Raw genomic sequence first — 27,220 nt, forward strand, 5'->3', positions numbered from 1 at the left:
GACAAAACTCTCAACAGCCAAGGCGGTGTTCGTGCTCCTTGTTCTCAGGCATTCCAGAGCAGTGGCAAAGGGACAGCCAGCACAAGGAATTTTCAAGGGTTTTTTTTCCCACCCTTCAGAGTAGATAAGTCTCTAATCATTTAGAAAGGGACTCGTTCTGCAAGAACCCAAAGTATCCCAAAGAACTATGTTTACCCGTAACAGGCCTTGCTCTCTGTTTAATATAGCCAGATGCACACTGCTTTTTGGACTCGCCATCATATCCCTACAGATTTGACCTCACTATTAAAAGATTATCCCGCGATTGAGAATTTCCATTGCATCAAATACCAAATATTAGTAACATTCCTCTATGGGGAAAGTGATGTAATAAGAAGGCATAGACTGGATTGACCTCAGACAAATTATGCACATAGGTATGTGGAGATTATGCAACTAATCTGCTGGCTAATAAAGCCCCACAGTACAGAGAATAAAGCTCTGGGGGCAGAGACTTTCCCACTAGCTCGTGAAGGAAGTATTCATGTTCATCTGGAGCCATAGATGGAAGTTTTATGTGATTCTGTTGCCTTGGTACTGTGATGGTTATTTTGAAAGATGCCAAGGGTGAGAAAGTATACAGAAGTGTGGCAGAATGATGGAATGATGGAATGGGAGTGGGGTCAGGGGGCGGCTTGCTCACATTTCATTTTGTTGTTTACTTTTACAAAGAGGAACATGAGGTTCCTTCTATTTTTCTTTCTCTTTCCTTTTTTTTTCACTTTGGAAGCCAATAATGCTCATAGGAAATTAAAACTGCAGTGAAAGGGCTGCAAATGATTTAAGAATCAAAAATTAAAAAATGATTATAACACTGACCTATGTTTTTGGAATGTTGCCAGAAAAGGTGTTGAAACAGCACCTAATGAAGATTCTAATCAAAAAAACTGGAAAACCATATAGGGGCCCAGCAATTTGGTAAACTATCTAAATTAAACTTTCAGTTATGATTTTGCTTGAACATACTTTAAAAACAGTTGATTAAATTTTAAGTGTTTAGGGCTTCCCTGGTGGTGCAGTGGTTGAGAATCCGCCTGCCAACGCAGGGGACACGGGTTCAATCCCTGGTCCGGGAAGATCCCACGTGCCGTGGAGCAACTAGGCCCGTGCGCCACAACTACTGAGCCTGTGCTCTAGAGCCCGTGAGCCAGAACTACTGAAGCCCACACGCCTAGAGCAACAAGAAAAGCCACCGCAATGAGAAGCCCGCACACCGCAACGAAGAGTAGCCCCCGCTCGCCGCAACAAGAGAAAAGCCCGTGTGCAGCAGCGAAGACCCAACACAGCCAAAAATAAATAAATAAAATAAATAAATTAAAAAAAAAATTTAAGTGTTTAAAAAATAAATTACAAAAGCAGTACGTGACCAATGAAAGAAAGTCAAGCAATGCAGACATATGCAAAATACAAGGTGAGAATTCTCTTTCCCCTGCAGGGGTAAATACTGCTATAATCTATCTGTCAGAACTTTTGAGATGCTATGTTATTATAAATGTGTTTTGGGGGTGGGAGCTAATACTATAAGTATTGTTCTGTCATTTTCTTTCACTGAATAGTATATTGTGGGCATCTTTCTACTCTTTTAAAAAATACACATTATTTATATTCTTCTTTTTAATGTGTAGTAGCTATTTTATATAAAGTGAAATGGAAAAGAAGGCAACCTGGCAATTTTGAAACTTAAGAAAATCCTATATCTGACATACTTAAAATATTTTTCTTGGTATGATGTACTTACCACCATGTTTTATAAGTTGCTTGTAAATGATGTCTACTAGTTAGCATTCCATCTATGAGGATAAGATAGGAATAGGTAAGAAACTAAGAGATATGCTACAGATTATAAAAGCAGACTTCATAAGAGTATGTATAGTATAATTCCAATTCTATAAGAGGTATGTATATGCATACAAAGTAGTCTAGCAGCATCTACACTAAACTGCTAACAGCTATTATCATGATTGTTGGAATATAGGCATTTTTTTTTCTCATTATGGTTTTCTGTATTTTCAACAGTGAACTTTTATTACTTTTAAAATTAGTTAAAAAGTAAATGTAAGGGCTTCCCTGGTGGTGCAGTGGTTGAGAGTCCCCCTGCTGATGCATGGGTTCGTGCCCCGGTCCGGGAAGATCCCACATGCCGGCTGGGCCCGTGAGCCATGGCCGCTGATCCTGCGCGTCCGGAGCCTGTGCTCCGCAACGGGAGAGGCCAGAACAGTGAGAGGCCCACGTACCGCAAAAAAAAAAAAAAAAAAAGTAAATGTAATATAAAAAAATGCAATGCATCTGATGAAAAAGTTCACGTCCAACAGCTACAGAAAGTAAACCCATCTGAATTAGCTTCCACTCCATCCCCAAACCCTAGAATATAAGAGTAGAAATACCAGGTCCTTATTTGATTTTCTTAGTTTAAGGAATTAGATTTGAGTTCCCTCATTAAGAGAAGGTAATCTTTAGCATCAGTGAAAGAGTTGATCAGGAAGTGAGGCAAAAATCAGGAGATCATATTCCTTTATTACATATATGAAATATAAAAAATTAACAGAGCAATATATATATATATTTTGCAAGTCCACAGGACCTCAGGAAAAATATGTTCTGTATGTGAAGTTAATCTTATGGCACTGTGGTTCAGGTTTTATATATTCAAGTACAGAAGAAATGATATGTATAGTGGTTATGCATGAGTACAGAAGAGAAATAATAATGAAAAACTGTAATTTGGTGAACTGTCACATACATTGAGTCAAAAAATGAGTGAATAGAATGACCATATACTGTTAATAAAGACAAGGAGGAAACTGTTTCCATATTCAGGTTTAAATACTAAACACAAAAATAAAACAAATTGTGTCTACAGTAATTTTTGAAGTGTATACAAGTGCATTGAAAATAAATGGGCTTTTAAAATTTAAAGTCCATTTTCTCTTTATCCAAGCATTTTCTACGCTTATGACTCCTTTCTCTTAGAGTCTCTTCTTGTTCAGTTTTTTTAAAAGTTTCATCATGGCCGGTATCTGTGGAATCTAACCTCTATCCCAAAGCTGAGACTTCATGCAAACATATTCTCCTTTCAGGTTGCGTCTTCACATAGTTACTCTCAAGTGTTCAAGTTTAAAGAGTACAACTTCCACATTTTTTCCACACGTAGTGATAGTGCTTCTGTTTCAGCAGGTTTTCTTACGTGCCCTTTTCTTTTTTTTTTTCTGTCAACGGCAGTCTCCAAACTTTCACAACACAAGTGGTAGGTAGTAAAGTGCTTTATACAATGAAATACTATATACATGTGGAGAGGTTCCATTTAACACCCCACAGACCAAAGTTCACACACATCACGCAAGAGAAGGCTCTTTTTAAGAAACACCTTTTCTGATAGTAGGGTTGGGGATTCCTTAAAATCTCATTAATTACTCCAAGTAGCACAAATGTAAGTAACATATCTGAAGATGGGAGGAGTCCTTGTTACGTGCATTGCCCTTAATGGATTACTGCTAAATATCTTACTGCTATTAAAATATTCTTAATAGTTACGAATTTCAGAATCAGTCCTATAGAAAATAGGTATCGGTATTGGATTTTTCATTCCACTTTATGAAACAAACTGTATTTAAACATGGGCCCAAAAGAGATAGGGTAGACGAGGGCCATGCATTGGAACATTTCTATATATTTTGGCACTAAAAAAAATTTCTAGTTTCATCTTTGAGGTCTCCTTTCCATTAATTTTGTGTTTTGTACATAGAGAATTGCCATTATGTGCTATACACCTTTTCTGCTACTTGCACTCTCTTTTCAAAATATCCATGACTTTTCTTCCAAGAGATGGTTTCCAGTGCTGGACAAAACTTTTCATATTCACGACTAGTTTGCCTGTTCTTACATCCTCATGTCCTGCTACAAGGTACTCCAAACCTGAAAGAGAACAAAATTAGGGACTATGTAGTATCATAGTTTATTGAAGGGAGAGATGTGACTTTAGCAGTTTCATATATACATGGTTCACGGTTTTATAAATTCATAGTTGAAATAGGGAGTCATATGCAATAATAGCTGACACTTAGTAAATATTTATTATGTGCTAAGTGCTCTAAATGTATTATCTCATTTAATCTTGAAAATAACCCTATGAACTAGGTATTACCTTTCTTCTTTCCTTGTTTTACAAATGAGGAAACAGAGGCTTGGCAAGATTGAGAAACAGTGTTTGCCAGTAAGCAGTGCCCGCTGACTCAAGTTCAGGCCTGTCTGATTGTTGAACTTTTACTCTTTCCCTCTATGGTGAAGAAGTGAGGATTCTGTGGGTACTTAACATGCTGCCACAGTTCAATATTTCTTGGAGACTCACTATGTATAGTAGTGTATATTAAGGAGGATTTTATAAAAGTGAAACAATCATTTGGGAAAACGTATTGGAAGAGAGCTATGGATTATACAAAATAACACATATCTTCTATATAAAGTCAGTGTGTTTTTGGAATATAGAATGTTTGTTTGTCATACTTAAAAAAAAGATGAGACTTGACTAGTGCTGACTTTATAATCCAAAATTCTTTTCAGGCTTCAAGTAAAAATTTTGGCTAACAAACATAAAAATCCAAAAGGACAATCTCATTATCCATACATTAATAAAAGGAAATGTGATAATCTCCCTCGGTACATGTCTGTAGTAATATCAATATTAGTATTTTGAAACAATTTTCTTTAATATTATAGGGTAGAGCAAATAAGTAATTACATTTATAAAATAAAACTTTCCTATATAAGATCAAGAGACATATACTTTAAAACTCAAGTTAAGGGAAAACACAAGATGTTAAAATTCAATTGAAAATATCAATTTAAACTCATGGTTTAATATATACAGTCTTGTTCATTCACTAAAATGACTTTAAAAATGTCATTCCAGTGGTAATGAACACCTGTAACAAACATAACGTCTCTAATAACAGGTCTCACTAAAGACAAAACAAAACTAAACAAGGCTTCTTGAAGAAATGCTTTTTTTAGGTCCAGGGCAGGAAGATACAAGGTAAGCATGGGATTTCTTATTGTGCTAAAAAATGCAAGGAAGCTTTCAAAGCTTAATGGGAATCATTTTAAAAGGATACAGGAACCAGCAAGGGAGGGTTATAACTCGCCAAAGTTGTGATAATTTGAGCACCAAGAATGTAATAATTGTGTGTGTGTTAATATACTGAATCAACAAAAATCCATAATTCCAAAGTGATACTCAAAAAAGAGAAATCCAGAGAAAAATTAACTTGTCATCTTGAGACAGTTGTTAAAACCATTCCTTACTTTGGAAATTGAAAATTAAAGGAAAGAATTTAGCATTTATCATGCTTTTATAATAGGAACTATATTTCACGGTAACCTAATAGCCCAGCTTGGGAGAGAAAGTCCTCTTACAGAATAATGTTAATTGATAAATGAAGGGAATTAGGTGAAATTAGAAAAACATCATTTCTCAAATTCTAATGAAATTATTCATTGAGGAAGGGATTGCCAATTGAATTGGTGATAAAATCATTAAATTGAATAGTTAATGTGGAACTGGATGTTTGCTTAGTGACTAAGTAACTCATACTCATTGTTTTCTAGTCTCAAAAGGGAACCCAATGGAGAGATCAGACTGTAATCACTCCAACCCCAGAGTCAAGTTTAGCAACCCTGACGGTGGGTCATCCAGGTACTATATATCTTGTGATGTGATTTAACATGATGTGATTTAACATGAAGCACACAACAATATCTTTGATGAATTCTAGACAAAATGTTTATCTTGAGTCTATCAAGCTTTTCTTTATGAGTACAAGAAATATAGGAAGTAGAGAGACAAGCTAAATGACACCACAAAGAACCAACCAGACACATATAGAAGGCAGGATAATCTACAGGACACCTGGCCTGGTTTCTTCAACAATAATAATTTCTTCAATACTAAAAAGAAACTCTGCATGAATAGAAGATACTTGAGGGACTTAAAAACTAGATACAATGTGTGATTCTGGATTGAATACTGGCAAGGACAAACCACGTCTAAAGAACATTTTGGGATCAATTGGGAAATTGGAATATGATCTGAGTATTAAGAGTATATGAAAATTAAAACAAGGTAAAGATAATAACTGAACAAAGTAGGTTGCAGAATGAAGCATATACTTATGATTTCATTTTTGTTAAAATATATACATATATATATTCGTAAGATGGATTATAAGGTATTTAAATTCTTTAAAGGGTAACCTTAGCTTCTTCATGAAAAAGAATCCCGATATTTGATTAACAGACTAGTTAAAACATAATCGTCTTAAAAAAAAAACCAAAAAAACCCAAAACATAATCGTCTTGATATTGTTTGTATCATCTCTAAAATAATAAAATCCTCAGTTAAAAATACGATAAACAATTTTTAGGAAACTTTCAGTGTTAAGTCTAGTATTTTAAATGAATTTACTTTGAAACTATAAATAGAACAAATATTATAGGAGTTTGCCATTACTTTGAAGTATAAACAAATTAAACTAATAAAAATGATGCTGAATAAATCCATAAATTATGGAACAGCATCATGCCAAAAGTTAGCATGGAAAACAATGTTACCTGTTGTATCACTTATTAGCATTTACATTTTATTTTCCTATCTCTATGCTTTTGACATCTACCTTACTCTAAGTTTTTATTTATTTATTTATTTATTTTTATTTTTTGGCTCATTGTGGTGCCTTCTCTTTGTTGCGGAGCACAGGCTCTAGGCACGTGGGCTGCAGTAGTTGTGGCACGCAGGCTCAGTAGTTGTGGCTCACAGGCTGTAGAGCGCAGGCTCAGTAGTTGTGGCACATGGGCTTAGTTGCTCTGCGGCATGTGGGGATCTTCCCAGCCCAGGGCTCAAACCCATGTCCCCTGCATTGGCAGGCAGATTCTTAATCACTGCGCCACCAGGGAAGTCCCAACCTTGCTATAAGTTTGAGGGTGCAAAGTTTACTTTATATCCATAGAGAAAGAAAATATAATACTTTAGTGCTAGTCTTGGTATTCTAAAATATATGATTGATGAATGAGTAAATGTATGTATGAATGTAGGAATGAATGAATTTGCAGGGATGCCAATTAGATTACTCCTTTTCAAAAGTAGCAAAGGAAATGTTGGTGTGTAAAGTTTCAGAGTTTTCTTATCAGCTTTCTTTGGCCTTAGCTATTGAACTTGTAAAATGGAAAAACAAAGTGAAATGAAAGAGTGTCTGGTTTTGCTTTGGCAGGTTCTAGTCTTTTCATCGAAGTGAATAAACATGTTTTCAAGAATTCTTTGAATAATTGTGCTTATGTTTTCAATTGTGATGAACTCAGTTGATTCTTTTACTCTATTTGGCAGAAATCTGATTAGGAAGTGTAATTCACTTCCTGGAGGGTGGCTCAGATTGTCAAAGCTTTTGTTTATAATGTCTTACTAAAAAACTGAGTGGATTTCTTTCTTTCTTTCTTTCTTTTTCTTTTGCCAAGATAGTAGAAAGTGCTTATAGAAAGAGCCCCGGGAAACAGAACTTAAATTGATGACTCCTAGTCTCCGGTATTCAAAATCCAAGATTCTGATTACTTCATTTGTTCTTTGTAAACATATTTATTTTAAAATGTCTTTAAATTTTTCCTTATTAAAATTTAGATTAATTTAAATAAAATATGAAGAGGTATAAAAGGGTGTGAGAGATTAGTCAGTGGTCAAAAGTCAAGAGAAGGGTGTGAGAGATTAGTCAATGGTCAAAAGTCAAGAGTTTTATATCACTGTAGATCGTTTAGGTTGTGGGGATAAAATAAAAATTCATAGTTTTTCTCTCTCTTTCTCTCACTCAGTTATCTATTTCTCTCAAATTTATTAAGCAAAACCCATAAATGACTTCTTAACATAACTGTGGTTTCCTGGACTTAAATTTGAAAAGAATTAGATCCAGAACACAAATTATGCACCTGTTTCAGCAGTGCCATTAAGACACAGCTGGCAACTTCGTAAACAAGGAAATACAGAAGATTAAAAAATATATTATTTGTTTTACTAGAACTTACTCTGTGGGTACTTTGTTACTGTTATTTGGGTACTAATGGTAGGCCCTGGAGATGGTATGGTCAAAAATCTAAATCCCATCCTCAAATTTAATGAGGGAGACAGAAATAAGCAGCTTATGACACAGTATGAGTGTATTTGTAGAGTGAACAGATATGAATCCCATCCTTACTTGCTTGCCTCTATGTCTGCCACAATGTTTTAAAGTGCAGATTTTCCTCCACTCCAGGTTTCTCTAAGATTCTGTAGTTTTGTTGTTGTTTGTTTGTTTCTGCTGTTTCTAATTTGAAACCAAAAGGTCATTTAATGAAAAAGAAGATGATGAGAACTTGAGAGTTGTTTTCTATCCAGGAGAAACAGATGCTTCTCATGCAACAGTAAAAATGAATTCGATATTATTTGCACAGATGGAATTTTGCATTTGAACTTCCTTTTGGGAGCAAGTTCTAACCAGGGCATCATAATAGGACCTAGCTTTCCAATACAGTATTACTGGCAGATAAATTCGTGAAAGTGCTTTCCTTGCTACTGACACCTGGAACCAATCTGAGACTTCTCTTTCAGGACAGAAAATATTATATTGCTGGATTTTAAAATATTTTACTTTTATAGAGCATGTGAAAGAGAAAAAATTTTTTGATGTCAGTTCAAGGAATTCCATTTGGATTTTCCCTAGGTCAGATGGTGAAAAGGAGAGATACTCTTGCTGAGTTTATTTAGGTTGTGGTTCAGAGAATGTAGGACAAGCAGCAAATCAGCAGAAACACGGTAGGTAACAAGCTAGAAGAGACTAATGCTCACCAGGGTTGAGGATTGGACAAGTGCAGCCTCTGTTAGTCCATGATTCTGGATATAATGTTCGTTTTCCTCGTAAAATTTTCAATTTGGTGGATTTTAAGACTTTTTTAATCTTCACATTGACCTCAGCATGAGATCCTTTATCATGAGCTGATAAAATCTTTATTTTTAGCACTGTAACAACACAATTCCAAAAGTCAAAATGCATAGAATTTCATACTATCCTTTGAACTTTGAACAACTTAAATATGCATTTCAGAGTATAATGGAAAAGTAAACCAATGATGATAATGTGGAAATTTGCTTTAAAAATCATTAGGGATTAAGAGGTACAAACTACTATGTATAAAATAGATAAGCTACAAGAATATATTGTATTGTACAACACAGGGAATATAGCCAATATTTTATAATAACTGTAAATGGAATATAACCTTTAAAAATTGTGAATCGTTAGTTGTACACCTGAAACATATAATATTGTACATTAACTGTATATACCTCAGTAAAAAGAAAGAAAATCATTAGGCTCATTGATTTTGCACTGACTTCATCTCATTTATCTATATTAACTTCCTGTTCTTTCTTAACATTTTTCAACTGCTACTTCTGTCCATATCACTATGCTAAGAGAATATCAGCCATTTGCCTACTGCAAATAAATCTTAAACACATTCAGCTATCAAATCTAAATAGAAAAAAGATGCACAGGAAGTAGAATTGTTATCCTGGTTTTTATTTAGATTCTGACTATATTATACTCTTATAGCTAGCTTTGTGTAATGTTATGACAAAAGGCAAAATGTTACTGCCAGGACATATTTTACGTATTCTAAAGAGATTAAATAATATTATTGATTACTTAATTTTCTTCCCTGGTGTAATGCAAGCTGACTGGGATTAGGAAGCTGTCCTACGTGATGGCAGAGCTCCAGTTTTCGACATGACTCCTGATTCTATTATGTTCTTCCATCTATGAAATGGATGTGGATAGGGATCAAGTAATGGGATAAATTGGGGTGGGGAAAAACATAGACCTAAGGAACACTGAATGCAACGTTCTGTATTATTAGGAGAGTTCTTACTGGCTCATCTATATCTTGGAAGATGATGGAAGATTGTGTGTAATAAAAGAACCCTATCTTGGCTGGTACCATATCCTGAGAATATGGCTGTCAGATGGCCATGTTTTCTTTATAGATTCACCAAAAGCACCAAATTATAGATTCACCAAATTTTAGACGTCTAAGGGCTCTTAAGAGCTCATCTAGTCTTGTTTTATGTATGAGGAAGCAAGTTTTAAGTGAACTGCTCAAACTTGTATGCCTGATTGATTAGAGGTAGACTTTGGACTAGAACTCTGATAAGATAAATGCATGAAGGGTACATATTGTAGTAGCCCCTCGCACATGGCCAATGCTCAATAAATGTTCACTATTATTTTTCTAGCTCAAAGAGAGCAGGAAACTTATCAATTCACTATTATAACTCAATAAATATTTGCTAAAAGAATAAAAATGAATCGAGTATTTTTTCTATTAAGTCAGAGAATGGGGAGGGGGAGACCATTTTTCCCCAAGTCTGTAGGTGTATTGCACTTAATAAGACCAAGATACTTCATGACATCATTAAAAGCATTCAAGTTCTCTTAAGCAGAAAATAATACAGTTGTATTAAAAGATATCAATGTGGTTGTAAATTCAGTCAAAGAGCTACTGAATCTATGTGATAATGAAAATCAGTTGATATTTCTATTGAACTGAATGACTTTGGACTAAATTGTCATATTTTTTTGCTTTTAATAGTAAATACCTTTCCCTCTAAACTGACTTTTCTTTACTGGGCACTATGCATTTCAAAAGTTTGCTTCTATTATTTAACCAAGTTGGCAGGTGAAAGGAGGGAAATATGCACATAATTTTAGATAAGATTTATGAGGTTTTTAACATTTGTGTGTTTATCTTTTATGAGAATAAATACAATGTTATCAAGAACCTAAACATTTTGTTTCAGAAAGCATGACTTAAAACTTTCTCTTCATTGTAATGCATAAATAATAAATAATGCTGTATATATTATGAAATAATAAAAAGATTCAGACACTAGCCAATGATATGTTGGCAAGATAAGGCATCTTTAATATACTTAATAATAAACATAAAGCCATTTAGAATTTGAAGATAATAACAGTCTTTACTTAGGGCAATGGCATTTTCCTTTGTCCATACACTGTATTTTCCTGGCATTTGGAAGGTAGAGGATTCTAGAGTATATAGAGAGGGCAGGGAAGAGACTCAGGCAGAGAGCTTGTCTCAAGGCCCCCCCACTATATTTCCCCTTCTTTCCCTAACACTGACTGAGCATCTAGTATGTGCAAGGTAATGTGCTGTGTGCTTTTCAAAAATCTCATTTCATGGGGAAGGTGGCGTCATCCCTATTTTACAGAGAAGGAAGTCTGGAGACATTAAGTTACCCACCCAATAAACCACAAATAAAACCCATGTAGGTCTGAGCCCAAAGCCTGAGCTTTTAATCACTGTGAAATATACTGCTTTAAACTGATTTCTGCCTAGTAGTACTACAGGATAAACTGGCTGAGAAATCATTTAAGTGGCTAGAGACTTCCCTTTTAGATTACTAATACAAGAAGCATTTATAAGAAAGGATTACGTGTCATGATTTTTTTCTTTTTCTTGTTTGCCTCTTTTCCACATAGCAGGATAACCCTGCTTTTGCTCTAAAGCCTCCTGCTCTCACCATTACATTCAACACCATCTCTATTAGGAGAATCTAGGTCAAGGCCAGACTACTATGTTTACTATTATTATATAAGACTAGTGCTTTGATTTACTGTGAATGTGATAAACCAGGCCACCCATTTCCTTAAAAACTCTTCCTACTTAGTTTGAATAGATCCTTAGAAGCATTCAAGCACTTCAAACTCACCGTATGAATATTTCATTCCACAGAATGCCTTGGAGTTTCTTAACACCTGTTCCTTACACTCACATTTACCTACAGAAAGTAAATGAACATGGTGTTAGTTATTTAGAAAAAAAGTAAAACAAAACAAAACAAAAAACAATCGCAAGTAAATTCAAGAAATCTTTGGAAGACTTTCAGAATGCCTTTGTACATAGTCTATAACAGCATTCTTATACTTATTTATGTACCTGTTTCCTCTCTAGACTGTGATCCTTGAGGACGATGGTTATGTCTTATTCGTCTTTATATTCTTAAAGCCCAGAACGGATACGATTTTCATTCTTTTTTTTTTTTTTGGCCATGCCGCTCAGCTTGTGGGATTTTAGTTCCCCGACCAGGGATCAAACGCGGGCCCTCGGCAGTGAGAGCAGAGAGTCCTAACCACTGGACCACCAGGGAATTCCCCAGGATTTTCATTCTTACTGATTTAACAATTAGATATAATTCTACCTCTTCCCTAACCCCTCCCCTCCTACCCTCACACATTGCATTTTATAGGCACTGAGTGGCATAACAGCAGGTAACATTTACTGGGGAGCACTTACTACATGCCAGACACTATTTTAAGTCTTTTACATTTATTTACTAAGTATTTATTTATTTATTATTTATTTATTTATTATTATTTATTTACTATTTACAATAGTCTAAGATTCTAACAAATAGAAATTTGACAGGAATACAGAGATAAAAGGATGAGCAAAGAAATGTAAGAGAAAGAGGAGAGAGTGTTCATGGAAGAACCAGTTGTTCTGTTTATCCTGGGTACAGATTGAGTTGAGAATAATAGAAGGTATCATGGAGGACCTTGACTGATATGCAGTTAGGGCCTGAATTTAATTTGTTAGATAAAGGGGAATTTTCAAAGCTATCAGCTTAAAGAAGTTACATGAATTTAAAAATATATATATGAAAATTAATCTGGCATTACTGTATCAAAACTATTGGAATGGAGAAAATATGAAGGCGGGGACCAGTTAGAAACTCGTGAAATTGGTAACACACAACAGTAACTAAATTGAATACCAACTATAAGCCATAAACTTTATAAGGAATTTTATCCATATGATCTTATTTAATATTTACAGTTAGGTTATGAGATAGGTACTATTAACAAATGAAAAAAGGAAGGCTCAGAGAGGTTAATTAGCTTGTTCAAGGCAGCGTATAGCTAACAAGTAGAAAAGCCAGATTTTAAGCCTGGGTTGGGGAGAATCTGAAGCCCCCAATCTTTCCATTGTACTGTCTTTCTAAGGCAGATGGGATGTGGGTCTGAGAGGTGGCCATGGGTGTAGATAGGAAGAAATATCAAAGGATGCTGCAGAGTTAGGGTCTACAGGTCTACAAATCCTGTCACTGCATTGGATGAGGACAAGCATCGAATTTTATGAGGAAGCATAAAAATGTACTTGAAATTTTCAGCCAAGGTGACAGAAAGGATTGTAGTTTCACTAACAGAAATAGGGAAGTTAGGAGAAGGAGAGCATTTTAGGAGTGTATTACGTTTTTTTTTTTTTGTAGTAATCAATAGTCTAACTTAATTATTGAAAGTTTATTGAGTAGCTCATAGAAAGGAGAAAAAGCCGAAGAACCAGAACTCTGAAAGGACAAGAAACAAGAGAGTGCCAGAGATCTATTGGGCAGTCTCTTTACGGCTTTGCCATTGGAATCATGAACTCTAATCATTTTCAGAATTTGCCACTTTCAGCTCAAGATTTAAACTCTAGGGACAGAACATCTGATTGACCTCTCTAAGACTGTATTAAATGGCGGAAGAGTGGTTCCCCAAAGAAAAACTGGGTTGAGCTACCACAGAAATAGCAAGAAAGAAGGGGAAAGGGATCTGGTCAGGCAAAAAACAACAGAGGTCTAGTATGAGGAGAATATAATGAATTAGAGATGCTGACAGACATACATGTGGAAATGAGAGTGTGATTCTGGTGAGACTAGGTAGGTAGATATGGAAAATGGAAAATATTGACATATCGGCTCTAGCTAAAGTTTCTTGAGAAACCAGAACGAGATCTGCAAGTAGAAAATCACAGTGGAATTAAATAGTGGGAAAGATTAAATCAAAGATGCTTAAAATGAGCTGTTGTGATTTGTTAAGTAATATTGCTTATCATCTAAACAAAGCAGAGGATTGCTCATTCAGAAACTGTAGTAACCTGAGTGGACAGCTCATTGCCTTTGATGATTCCACCAAAGCAAGAGAGTATGGTAACTACCATGCATATCTTACTCCTCAACATAATGCTCTTCCCTTTGTCCTTGAGCCTATAAGAACATGAGTAGGGAGGGACAATATTGGGGTGGGGGAGTGGGAGGTACAAACTATTGGGTATAAAATGGCTCAAGGATGTATTGTACAACATGGGGAATATAGTGAATATTTATAGTGAATATAGTAATAACTGTAAATGGAAAGTAACCCTTAAAAATTGTATAAAAAGAAAAAAAAATTTAATAAAAAGAACATGAATAAGTCTGTTACTTGAAGACCTTTCCTTGGCTGCTTTCCAATACTCTCTTTTCATATGTTAAGAAATCAGACATTAAAATTTGCTTTTGAATAAATCTTTTTTTGATTAGGCTTCAGCCCAGATGTGTTTTCTTAAAAGAAATTTGGAAGAAGAGGAAAACCTATTTAGTTATACTGGGTTGTTAGAACGTTTCAAAAAAAAGTATTGCTTACAGTTCTCTGGTACTAGTTAAAGCCAGTTTTGTTGGACAGGAAGTGAAATTTTACATCTGATGCTCTCTACCCCACAAGAAGTGGTAGAAATTAAGAGTATCTTGGTATAGTGCATTATATTCCTAGTTATGGAAACTTATGGCAGGTAAATAGGTATGTAGGCACATAGATTTGAAAATGAACCACAGTGCTTAGAAAACTGATTATCACTTTTCTGATGAAAAAGGTGCCCAGGGGCACTATTTTATACTCATTGGGAATATTGCTGTAGCAGGAGACTGAACAGTCTCTTCCTCAATCCGGAGCTCATCCAGATGAATTTCAGAGACTCTCTGGGGACATCATAGACCTAACAGCTGTTGTGGATGTGAGAGTCTGGAGTTAGTCTGATGCCAGCACCGTTATGTGCTTCATTAGTGTGCTGCCAGCTCCCTCCCTAGTAACATGATGATTGGCTTAATGAATGTCTTATGGCACTAGAACCTTGATTTTTACAGATTTGGCTTGGCAGACAAAGTTGGAGAATTCTGAAAACGATTGTGTTAGAAAAAGAGAAGAAATCTTTCAAAAGTGGTTATTAAAGTTAACATCATAGAATTCAGACTACGTAGCATTAAGGCACAAAATTAATGGGAAAGATTTTTCCTTTTCAAATGCTAAAAAAGACAAATATGACAACTTCATATTACCTTATCTTTCCCACCTTCTTTCCTGTTGTGAATTAAAATGAAACCAATTAGGAAAATGATCATAAGATTATGTTAAGTGAAAAAAAACCCATGATATGGAATTGCAGATACCAAGTGTTTCTATAACTTGAGTTCTTGATTCTTGAAAGGTCCATAAATTCTCTATGAGAAGGTATTAAAACTGTGGTTTCTTACTCTGCTTCAGCCACACTGGCCTCCTTGCTGTTCCCTAAATAAGTCAGGCCTAGTCTCACCTCAGGGTTTCTGTACTTGCTGTATCTTCTGCCTAAACTCTCTTTCCTCTGTTATCTGTATAGCTCACTCCCTTACCTTCCTCAGGTTTTTTTCTCAAAAGTCCTTTCATAGGACTTTTCTGATCACCCCATTTAAAAGTATGTCCCTCTCAAGTATTTCTTATCCCACATCCCTGCTTTATTTGTCTATTATATTAAACATCATTAAATATTTTACTTGTTTATTAGCTGTCTTCCTCTGCATGAATGTGAACTCCTTGGAGACTGAGGTTTTTGTCTGTTCAATTACTAGATTTACAGCACTGGCACGTAGTATGAGTATTCAATAAATATTTGTCAAATGAATGAGTCTATAAAGCATTCCTGCAAATTAGTAAGAAAATTACAAATAGGAAATTCACAGAAAAAGAAACCTGAAAGTCCAAGAAACCATGAAAAATTACTAATCAGGAAAATGCAATTAAAATGACAAGATCCCATTTCACACCCATCAGATTGGCAAAAATTTAGAGGTTTGATAACATCAGTTTTAGAAGTCCAATAAATATTGAATGAGTTAAACTGTGCCTGAGTTAACGAGTTAGAATACTGCTTGGCCCCTTGTATGTGCTATGTAGACATTTGTTAAATAAGTACAAAGTACTTATTTGTGAGGATGTGGAACAACAGGGTGTCATACTTTGCTGGTGGAATGCAAATTTATGCAACCACTTGAGAGAGCTATTTGGCAATAAATGGTAAATTTGACAATAAGCACACTGTGACCCAACAGTGTCTAGATTGTACCCCAGAACAAGGGTCAGCAAACATTTTCTATAATGGAACAGATAATAAATATTTTAGGCTTTGTGGCCATGGGGAAAAATTAAAGATTTTATGTAGGTACTTATATAACCATTTAAAATAACCATTTAAACCTTAGAGCAGGCAGCTTAGCCTGTAGAAAAGTAGATGGCAGGCCACATTTGGCCTGAGGGCTGTAGTTTGCCAGCCCCTGATCTAGTGAAACTCCTTCTCAAGTACACAATATAACACATATAAGAGAACATTCATGGTAGCATTATATATAATAGTGGAAAATTGGAAATTGGAAATAACCTAAATGGCAAACAATGGGAGAATACAGAGTGTTGTATTCATATAATAGAATGGATAAATCTAAAGAAAGTACACATTTAACTAAAAAAAAAAAAATTTAAAGGGTAGGTAAGTTATCATGTACATGAGATTTTTAAAACATTACATAAATATATAAATTATATACTATTTAATATATATATAGTAAAATAGTAAAAATGTGAAAGTGGATGATGAACACCAAAATTCAGGTTAGTGGTTATTCTGTGGAGTAAGGAAGGCTAGTCAACTTGTAGATTGGTACATCAGGGGCTTCAAATGCATCTGTAGAATTTAAATGAAAATATGAGGCAAAATCAAGATTTGATAACACTAGAAGGTGTTCACATGGGTGTTCATATCACATTTTTGGTGTTTGTCATGTTTAATAATAAAAAATATTTTATTTAATGTTATTTTAAGTTTTATTTGGATGATTTGGTGAGCACTTTACAACCAAATGCTGACAAGATTTCTTGTCCACATTTATATTTGTGACATGATTTAAGTTGATGCTAAATAGAACCACTTGAGTTTCTATGAGAAAAGAATAGAGATAGGATGAACACAGAAATTATGTGTTCACGCCAGTATCACAGCCTGCTCCTCAAATGACAGAACAGGTAAACATCACAGGAAAATTAAATCAGAATAAAGAGGAGTATAGACTTGATAAACTCAAGGAATCATATTTATGTAGTAAACAGTGTTTTGGCTTCAGTAAAAATCATTTTTCATATTCAATTAATGTTAATTTGAATTTTATTAGTTTTATTTGGCTTATATTTGTAAAATTATTTTTGTTTTATAGTTGGATAAAAGCTTTAAACATGAGGAGTTCACAGCTAGCTTTTGCTTTGTACTGAGTTACATACACTAGGTCTGTAAGAATGTTTTTCCTTTAAATGAATCTGTACATTTCCATTGAGTTAGCTCTCAACTGTGTAAAACAGTATGTTTTAGAGAGGGGAAGGGACTTCCCTGGCGGTCCAGTGGTTAAGATTTCGCCTTCCAATGCAGAGGGCGTGGGTTTAATCCCTGGTCAGGGAGCTAAGATCCCACATGCGTCGTGGCCAAAAAACCAAAACATAAAACTGAAGCAATATTGTAACAAATTCAATAAAGACTTTAAAAATGGTCCACAGCAAAAAAAAAAGAAAAATCTTAGAGAGAGGGAAACACACCAAAGTATTAACAATGGGATAGTGAGATTTGGGGTTTTTTTTTACTGTGATATTCTGCATTTTCCAAATTTTCTGTACTAATTACATGTTATTGTAACAATCAGAAAATAAACAAAAGCTTGTTAAATACCATTTAGCTATGTTTAAGAGTTTTATACTTACGGGGGTCACTACTTTGTTAACCTTAGAACTAGAGTTCCCCTTGTAAGATCCAAAATCTGTTCTCTGGTTTGTCATGAATCACTGTTACTCAAGACCAGACCCGGAAATATGACTAGACGCAGTAATATCTATTGTCTCACCTGAATGTCGAAGTGCAGAAAATCCTTGCTCATCCTCCCACTCCCAGGTTGGTTCACTCTTATTGTGCATGGAATGGAAGTTAGGAATTTCATGATGCCAGTCTATGTCTGTGCTGCTAATAAAATAGAAAATGATGAAGAACTTATTAAGGAATTTCTTAGAACTTGAATGAAATGAATGTATTTCTAGAGATTTAAACCTTATTAGCTACCTTCCCATCCTTTCACTTTTCAGAAATAGTGTTGTAAAGGGCTTATTGTTAAAAAGAATAATTTATTTTGCAGAATGAACCAGGCCATCTCTAGAATCTTGCAAGAACAAATTACTTGACTCTGCACTTTGACAAAAATTTTTTAAAGAGATGTGCAAATACATCTTTGTCCACTAGCGGCATGCAACGTTTTCCAAATCACTACAAGATCTTCAAAAGAATCTGAAAGACACAGAGGTGAGAACAAGAGCCATGCACATTCACCTGCTGATGCAGTCTCCTGTGAGAGGGTCGCAGCTCCCTGCACAGTCACAAGGCCTGCAGCCATAGGCTCCGAAGCCCCAGTATCCCACCATACACCTGTCGCAATGTGGCCCTGCCACCCCAGGCTTGCAAGGGCAGTCACCGTTGCTGGGGTCACAGAAGGTCACTGAGCTGAAAGGAAGGACAGCTGATCCAACTGGATGACAGGAACACACTACAACAGAGAGGACACACAAGGACCAATGAGTGACCAGATTATCTGTGGAGATTAGGCCCAGCCATCCCAAACTGGCTTCCCTTCACCACACAGCATATCTCTGAGGCTCCTCCTTTACCCACTTGGTGTATGCTCAATGAATGAAAGCTAATTAAATGACAGATAAGATATCATCAGAAAAGCACATCTGCTGCTAAACCACCTAATTTATCCTAAAATTAAAGGCATTAAATATGAATGGCTTTTGTTTGGGGTGATGAGAATGAATAAGCAAAGAAAACAAAGAAGGAGCAGTTAGTGAGAAAGGAAAAAAATCATGAGCGCATGGTGTTCTGGAAGCCAAACAAAGTTTCAAGGAGGTGGACGACATCAACTGTGTTAAATGCTGACAGGTCCAAGAAGATGAGGAACAGGAATGGGTCACTGTACTTGACAGCATGAAGACCACCGGTGTCCTTGGCAGGAACGGTTTCAGTGTAACAGTGAGTGGCGAACCTCACTGAAGAAAACTCAGGAGAGAATGGGAATAGAGTAATCTGAGCAAGAGAACAGACAGCTCTGATGTGAGCTTTTCTATAAGGGCACAGAAATGTGGTGGTAGCTAATACCGAACGGATATATGAACTGAAGTGAAGGTTTGAGTTTTTGTCTGTTTTGATTGTTTTAAGATGGGGGAAATTACAGCATGTTTGATGTTGATGGAAATGATCCAGTAGAAAGGGAAAAATGGATGAGTAGAAGAGACATGGGAGAATTTTTAAAGGGATACTTGAGTGAGGAAAAAAAGGATGGGATTTGGTGTAGAAGAGGAGGTGTTGGACTTGGGTAGGAGCATGATTAGTTCATAGTAATAGGACAGAAGGCAGAGCATATTGATACAAATGCAGGGAAGTGAATAAATGCAGTGGTGGGAGCCGGTGGGATTTTTCTTCTGATTGCTTGCATTTTTTTTTTGGCTGCGCTGGGTCTTTGTTGCTGTGCCCGGGCTTCCTCTAGTTGCAGCAAGTGGGGGCTACTCTTCGTTGCGGTGTGCGGACTTCTCATTGCAGTGGCTTCTCGTTGCGGAGCACGGGCTCAGTAGTTGCAGCATGAAGGCTCTAGAGCATGCAGCCTTCAGTAGTTGTGGCACGTGGGCTCAATAGCTGCAGTGCGTGGGCTCAGTAGTTGTGGCGCACGGGCTTAGTTGCCCCGCAGCAATGTGGGATCTTCCCGGACCAGGGATTGAACCCGTGTCCCCTGCATTGGCAGGCAGATTCTTAACCACTGTACCACCAGGGAAGTCCCCTGATTGGTTGTATTTTCTGGATGAAATAGAAAGCAAGGTCATCAGGTGAGAGAGATGATGAAGAATGGGAGTGGGAGAGTGAATGAGACACTTAGGAAGTGAAGTATAATTGCCAGCAGCATAAAGGCCACCTTTTGAGGTTAGTAGTCATCAATTTATAGTGACCCCAGATAAAATGATAGGTTGTTTCTCCAACCCTATACAAGTGGGAGAGTTCAGGTTTGGTGTAGGAAGAAAGCTTAATTTGATTTGTTGAACGTTTGTGTCCCCCTGCTTCAAATTTGTATGTTGAAGCCTAATCCCCAATGTGATGGTATTTAGAGGTGGGGGGCCTTTAGGAGGTTTGGATACTATCTGGGGGAGATGAGATTGGTGCCCTTATAAGGGAATGAAGAATGCAGAGCTCTCTTCTTTGTGAAGGATGTGAGGCAACAACAGAGGTTGGCAGTCTGCAACCCAGAAGAGAGCTCTCACCAGAACTGGACCATGCTGGCACCCTATTGCGGACTTCAACCTCCAGTTATTTCTCCAACTGTGGGAAATAAACATTTATCTTTTAAGCCACTTAGTCTATGGTATTTTGTTATACCAGCCTGTATGGGCTAAGACAGCTCCTCAGACTAGAATCTATAATCAGCCACTTCTGCAAGTCCTTTCTATTAATCAAGTCCTTCCCCTCAGCCCTCTCCCAACTCCTGCGATTGCCTACTGCTCAGTTTGACAATCCCCAACACTTTCTTTGTTCATGGGCTAGCAAGAGTAGCTGAACAAAGTAAAAAAAAATGTGCTTGTTGGGTTTATCACAAATGTGTGTACCCTAACCTCAGTAGGGTCCCCTAAATAGGGCTCATTAGCCCTATTTATTCAATTGTCCCTGCCTATTTTTTTTTAATAAAATTCCTCACAGTGGGTGTCCCAAAATTTCTCCAGGCTTTTTAATTCACCCTCACCACTTGGTCTGAAGATTCTGATTCACTGATAAGGTCCTCAGGTAATCTTTTCTCCACCTCAAAATCTCTCTATCTTCAACTTTCCACGCTTTTCTCTAAGAATCAAATGAGGAAGCTGGAAGAGATCTTGCTTTATGGCCTTGTCTCTCACAAGCTCTGTGATCCTGGGCAAAAAATGTAACTTTTGCGAATGTCGGTTTCTTCATTTGGGCATCTACATTACACGGAGATTTGATGAGGGTGAGACTATTCTAAGTGAGATTACTTCAGCAAGGTGCATAGCACAGAGTCTGACACCTGCCGGCCCGGCTCTTCCTTCTGAATCTTCTCAAGTAACTTTCTAGATCCCACTCCCTCCTTTATCCCCTTGGAAACTTACTCTATTGATTACTTTCTTTGTCATTAAAAGCTCTGTTTGGCTTCAATCTGGCTTCATATCAACTACTAACTGTGTGACTTTTGGCAAGATACCTAGCCTCTCGTTTTCTCAGTTTTCTCTTCTATAAAATGGAAAAGAGAACAATATCTACCCTCATACAGTTGTAAGGGTGAAAGGAGATCACGTATATAAAGCACTTAGTATAGTGTATGGCATATGGTTAGTTAATAGTGAGTTAAATAACTAATGAATTCATTAGACAATTCTTGTAGAAGCGTAGAGTCTATGCCTGTATAAGTTATGGTGACTCACGGATATGAGTCAAGGAGCTCATATCCGTGTGGGGGAAACAGAGGAATAAACAAAACATTTCCATAATCTGTGATTAGCACTCTGATAGAGCTCTATAAGAGCACAGAGGAGGGGTGCACAGGCTGAGGGTCTCACATAGGATCCACAAAGGAGGGGTCATTTAGACATCTGAGTTGATCCTAAAAGATGAGTAGGAGTTTGCAAGGTGAAAAGGAGGGGAAGATAGGCAGTTGCTTATTTCAGCCTGTCTTTAGATTCTCTCCCCGTTGTATTTCTTTTAAATAATTAAAACAAAATTTTAATTGTGGTAAAAAACACATACCATAAAATTTACCATCTTAACCATTTTTAAGTGTATGGTTCATCCTCATTGCATTTTATGTTTCTGCATTATATGTGGAAGCTCTTCCTGCTTCCTGAAAACGTGAAACTCTTTCATGCCTCAGTGCCCCTGGCTGTGCCTGCATTGCTTTTACCTTTACCCTTCCTTGTCCCATGCCTTCCAGACAATTAACCACCCTCTCTTCTATGCTGCCTCTGTTCTTTGTATGTATTTCTATTTTGTGTGTATCACAGTGCATTATTATTTATGTGCCTGTCTCCCTTATTACTGGACTCTGAACTCATTGACAGAAGGATCTTTATCTTCTTATTTTTGCTTTCTATGCCCCAGAACAGAGCCTGGTACATAGTAGATGCCCAAATAAGAATTTATGGAATTGACCTGAAGGACATTCCAGGCTGTAGGAGTCATATGTGAAAGGGCCTATTCGGGGACTGTGAGAAGGTTACTGTGTCTAGAGTGTACATTGAGTGGAAAGCAGTTGGAGCTGATGAGCCTGAAGAAAAAGCTATAGAGTTACGTTTGGAGCCAGACTGAGGCAGGGCCTAACCCAAGAAGTTGAATTTTGTCTTATGGGTATAAAGAATCATAGGAAGTAAAATGTTAAAAAAGCAGAATTACGACATGGTTATAATTTAATTTTGACAGTTACTTTGGCATCATTGTGTGAAATAGACTGCAGTAGGGGGAGACTGATGGCAGAGAAACCAAAGAAATGAGAGAGAACAAGGAACTTGACTAAGACAGCAAATGAAGGAATGGGAGAAAAGCTTGGATGTGACAAACCTTATTTTTTTTAATAGTGAATTGAAAGGGTTCAGAGGCCATCTGGATGAGGAGGAAGAATGCATTGTTGAGGGACAAACAGAAACTGAGGAAGATTTTAAGGTTTGTAGTTTATGAAAGTGAATGACTAGAGCAGGTTGGGATAGGTGAATCCATGTTGGGGTGGAGACAGGGAAGGGAGGGAGAAGAGGGTGAGTTCAGGGTTAGACATATTAAGTTTGAGATGTCTGAAGGATGCACCAATAAGTTATAATACGCAACTGGAAATAATAATCTGAAGTGTAGGAGAAGGTTGGGGTCACAAATACAGCGTTGAGAGTTGTCAGCAGATGGGGATTGAAACTAGGAGGGCTGGATGAGATTTCCCAGGGATAGTGTATAGAGTGAGAAGGCAACCAAGGGTGGAACACTGGTCCAGGCAGTTAGAGGAGCAGTAACTTGTAAAGCAGATAAGGACCAGATAGAGAGGGAAAAGAATCAAGTAGGTGTTGTTATAGAAACCAAAGGATGAGAAAGTTTCAAGTGATTAACAATGTAAGACAACACAGAATGAGTAAGTCACGTAAGATTTATAATAGGACAGTAATGCTGTCAAACAGGAAGGTGTTGGTGACTTGTGAGAACAGGAGCTGAAGAAATGCAGGTATTGATGGTGTAGTACTCTGTTTAGATCTCTTTAATTTTGTTAAGCCTATAATCATTAGTGCAGTGGTTCCCAAACCAGCGGGAATGTGAGAAGTCTGCAAAAGTTCTTTACATCTTACATATGTGAAACACACCCTTCCTCTCCTCCCTTATGCTCTCCTTGGTTGAGAACCACTACAGTAAGGGCATGGAATATTGCCTTTTTTTTTAAACAAAAGGTATAAATTATCTTCTTGAGAATATTCATTTATTTGCTTACTCAACCAACATGTGTTAGTTAATAATTCTAATGTTTACGAAGCATTTGTAGTCTACAAAACACAACTGCCCCTTAATCAAACATTTAAGATCCTTCATACTATGGCCCTAGCCCACTTTTCCGGTCTTACTTTTCATTACTCTCTTGCCTATAGCCCTTATTCTAATCGAATGGGATGAATTCCTGCAGATAGCCTTTATTCTAATTAAATGAACCCCCAACGTTTCCTGTTTCTGTACCTTTATTAATTTCAATAGGGAAATCTTTTCTCCTATACCTACCTGCCAAAATTCTACATGTCCTTTAAGATCTATTCAAGTGTCACCCCTAAAGTTGTTGCTGGAAGGGTATGGTCAAAGCGATTCAACCATTTGGAGCAGTGGAAGTGCTCAAGGTAGCAGCTCTGTTTGCACCTTTCTTGTAAAGACAGAACTTCAAAACTCATATTCAGTGATATTCAGAAAAGAGATGCAGCACCCTTCCCTCTGCTACCCTCTCCCACCTCACCAAGTATGAAGCCCAAAGCAGCCATTCCAGTTACCCATCTAATGGACAAGTTTACCTTCTTTGAGAAGTCATTCCTTATTTCAGCACAGTTGAATATGATTTCATCCTTTCTTTGAAACCCTCTAGTGCTTTAAAAATAACACTTCTTCTTATAGCTCTGGTCTCTTCTACTTTGCATTTCAGACAGTCAGAGGTTTACTTTTCTCTGTCAAACCGGTATGTAAATTCCTTGAAGGTGAGCATGGGTCTCACTCACCTATCCCCTGAAGGGTTTAGTGGAGGTATACTTGGGTTCAACTCCTAGCTAAATTTTTACCTTTATGAGCCCCGCATTTCTATTTTACCAGGTGGTACCGAGAGTTAAATGAGCCATAATGTATGTCCCTAGCACTTAACAGGCAATTAGCAGATAGCAAATTATGGCTGCTCAAAAAAAGACTGTTTTTGTTTGTTTTTATTCTTATTCCTCTTCTGTGAAGTCTGTCTTCTTGATCTTTCCCTATTTTCTATTGGATTATTGTTCTAAAACAGACTGTTTAATTGAATTAAAAGGCAGTGATAAAAGAAACTATTTACAAAGAACAGAGGAGGAAAACACCATAATAGATTTTGTTCCAAAGGATAACAATGTGTGTGTTTGTTTAAGGCAGCACTTATTGATCTGTTCACTTACTCAACAGACATTTAATGAGCATCTACTATGTGCTAAATACTGAACAAACTCCTAGGGATAAGACAGTCTTGGCCCTTAAAGAGATTCATAATTTAGAAGAATAATTATTACAAGATTAAAAAAAAAAACTTACCTAACACAAGAGAGAAGTAAACATTTTGCTTCTAAAACGTTGAATTTCTCAGGAGACCAGTTTTATTTTAATTCATACAGTTACGGTGATCACTATTTCCACATTAAATCCCCAGATATTTTTTCTTTTGGTTGGGCCTCATTATGAAAACATTAGGCATTTTCTCTTAAGGTAGCAAAGCACTTTTGATTTTTCATTTGTTTTTAATTAAATAATTTGGAGGTATTATATAATATGTAACATGAATGTATCAAAATGCTATGACTTTAAATTAAATCCCATAATCCAGTATAAACATTTCATCATTTTGAGGTGACTAAACCAATAGTTACTGTATGATTCAGTTAAGTCAACTTGGTTCTTGACAGCAGACAGGGAGCCAGAAGAAAGACAATGTAGGACTCTCATCTATTATTATATGGTATTCCACCACCACCACCATTATGTTTTACTCTAACAGAAGATCCAATCCTTTCTAGGATTTGACCTCTCTGTACTGCCATGTATTTTATTTTATTTATTTAATTTTTAAATAAATTTATTTATTTTATTTTTGGCTGCGTTGGGTCTTCATTGCTGCGAGCAGGCTTTCTCTAGCTGCGGTGAGCAGGGGCCACTCTTCGTTGTGGTGTGGCGGGCTTCTCATTGTGGTGGCTTCTCTTGTTGCGGAGCACAGGCTCTAGGTGCACAGGCTTCAGTAGTTGTAGCTCGCGGGTTCTAGAGCGCAGGCTCAGTAGTTGTGGCGCACGGGCTTAGTTGCTCTGTGGCATGTGGGATCTTCCTGGACCAGGGCTCAAACCCGTTTCCCCTGTGTTGGCAGGTGGATTCTCAACCACTGCGTCACAAGGGAAGCCCTGCCATATATTTTAAAACCTACACACATTTCAGGAATGGCCAGAGAAGAATGTGATTCTATCACATGTGCTAGTGGATTTCTGTCAATGTGACTTTTCACATAATTACAAGATAAAAATACCATTTGGAAACTATGCAGAACTAGCTTCAGGCAGAAGGCCCTGACACCTTTCATGGCATACTTTTTTGGACTGCACACGGAGGCTTGCCTTGCATACCTATCTCTTGAAGTTTGTATAGCAGGCAATATCTGACACACATAATCTACATTTCTTATTTTCTTCCAAAATGCAAATATATTTTCTTCTTGCTTGGGGGGAAAAAAAAGGTTCTTCTTAGATTCTGGTTCAGGTTCTGATCCTCCAACATATATTTCTTTTTTTTTTTTAGTTTATTTATTTTATTAATGTATTACTTTTGGCTATGAGTCTTCGTTGTTGTGCGCAGGCTTTCTCTAGTTGTGGCGAGCAGGGGCTACTCTTTGTTGCGGTGCGCAGGCTTCTCATTGTGGTGGCTCCTCTTGTTGCGGAGCATGGGCTTTGGACACGTGGGCTTCAGTAGTTGTGGCACGCAGGCTTCAGTAGTTGTGGCACGCAGGCTTCAGTAGTTGTGGCTCGTGGGCTCTAGAGTGCAGGCTCAGTAGTTGTGGCACATGGGCTTAGTTGCTCCATGGCATGTGGGATCTTCCCAGACCAGGGCTCGAACCCGTGTCCCCTGCATTGACAGGTGGATTCTTAACCACTGCACCACCAGGGAAGCCCCAACATATATTTCTTACCAATTGTTGATTCTAAAATGCAACCTAAGCACTTACTTTTTATGCATTCATTATGATGAATGTCAAATTAGAACCCAATTGCAGTGACATAAATCCTTGACTTCAGCTTTCTCCTTGTTAGACATAAAACCCAATAGTAAAGATTGAACTAACATCATATACTATTATTCTAAACTTAATTATTTGTTTCATTACCACTTTTGGTGTATTCAGCTGTGGTAAATTGTTCTTGACAGCTGAAAATTGCCTGGTAACCAGATATGTTTAGAAACTATGTGGTCTACCTAGGTAGCAAATCATTACTGGAGTAATTATTACCACTACCCCCCAAAAGAAAATTTGCCCTAGGCTGCTCTCACATAATCATATTGGCAAAGCAAAATTATTAAAAATGTCATTTTAATTCCTCACTATTGTCACAAGATTTCTTTAATAATGAAAACATCTTATTTTAAACAATATGTTCTATACTGGTATGTCCTGTTATAAGAAAACATGACATAG

General features: G+C 36.8%; 1 protein-coding gene across 2 annotated transcripts in view; it reads right to left on the reverse strand.

Moving 5' to 3' along the window:
* Window positions 1-2,527: 2,527 nt before the first annotated feature.
* The window catches only part of NTN4 (netrin 4), a 106,259-nt gene continuing 81,566 nt past the window's right edge, over window positions 2,528-27,220 (reverse strand). Inside the window, exons 6-10 of one of the 2 annotated variants that reach the window (XM_022562385.3) lie at window positions 18,595-18,808; window positions 18,119-18,234; window positions 11,840-11,908; window positions 8,897-9,067; window positions 2,528-3,951 (exon numbers count right to left, since the gene is read on the reverse strand). In XM_022562385.3, coding sequence (XP_022418093.1) covers window positions 3,815-3,951; window positions 8,897-9,067; window positions 11,840-11,908; window positions 18,119-18,234; window positions 18,595-18,808 — 707 coding nt within the window. In that variant the 3' untranslated portion in view covers window positions 2,528-3,814. The remainder of the gene's footprint in view (window positions 3,952-8,896; window positions 9,068-11,839; window positions 11,909-18,118; window positions 18,235-18,594; window positions 18,809-27,220) is intronic. The other variant, XM_022562386.3, reaches the window with a different exon arrangement.

The sequence above is a fragment of the Delphinapterus leucas genome, chromosome 11, assembly GCF_059928025.1.
Source record: "Delphinapterus leucas isolate spDelLeu-1000000601 "Yukka" chromosome 11, BTC_Dleu_Yukka2, whole genome shotgun sequence".
Lineage (NCBI taxonomy): Eukaryota > Metazoa > Chordata > Mammalia > Artiodactyla > Monodontidae > Delphinapterus > Delphinapterus leucas.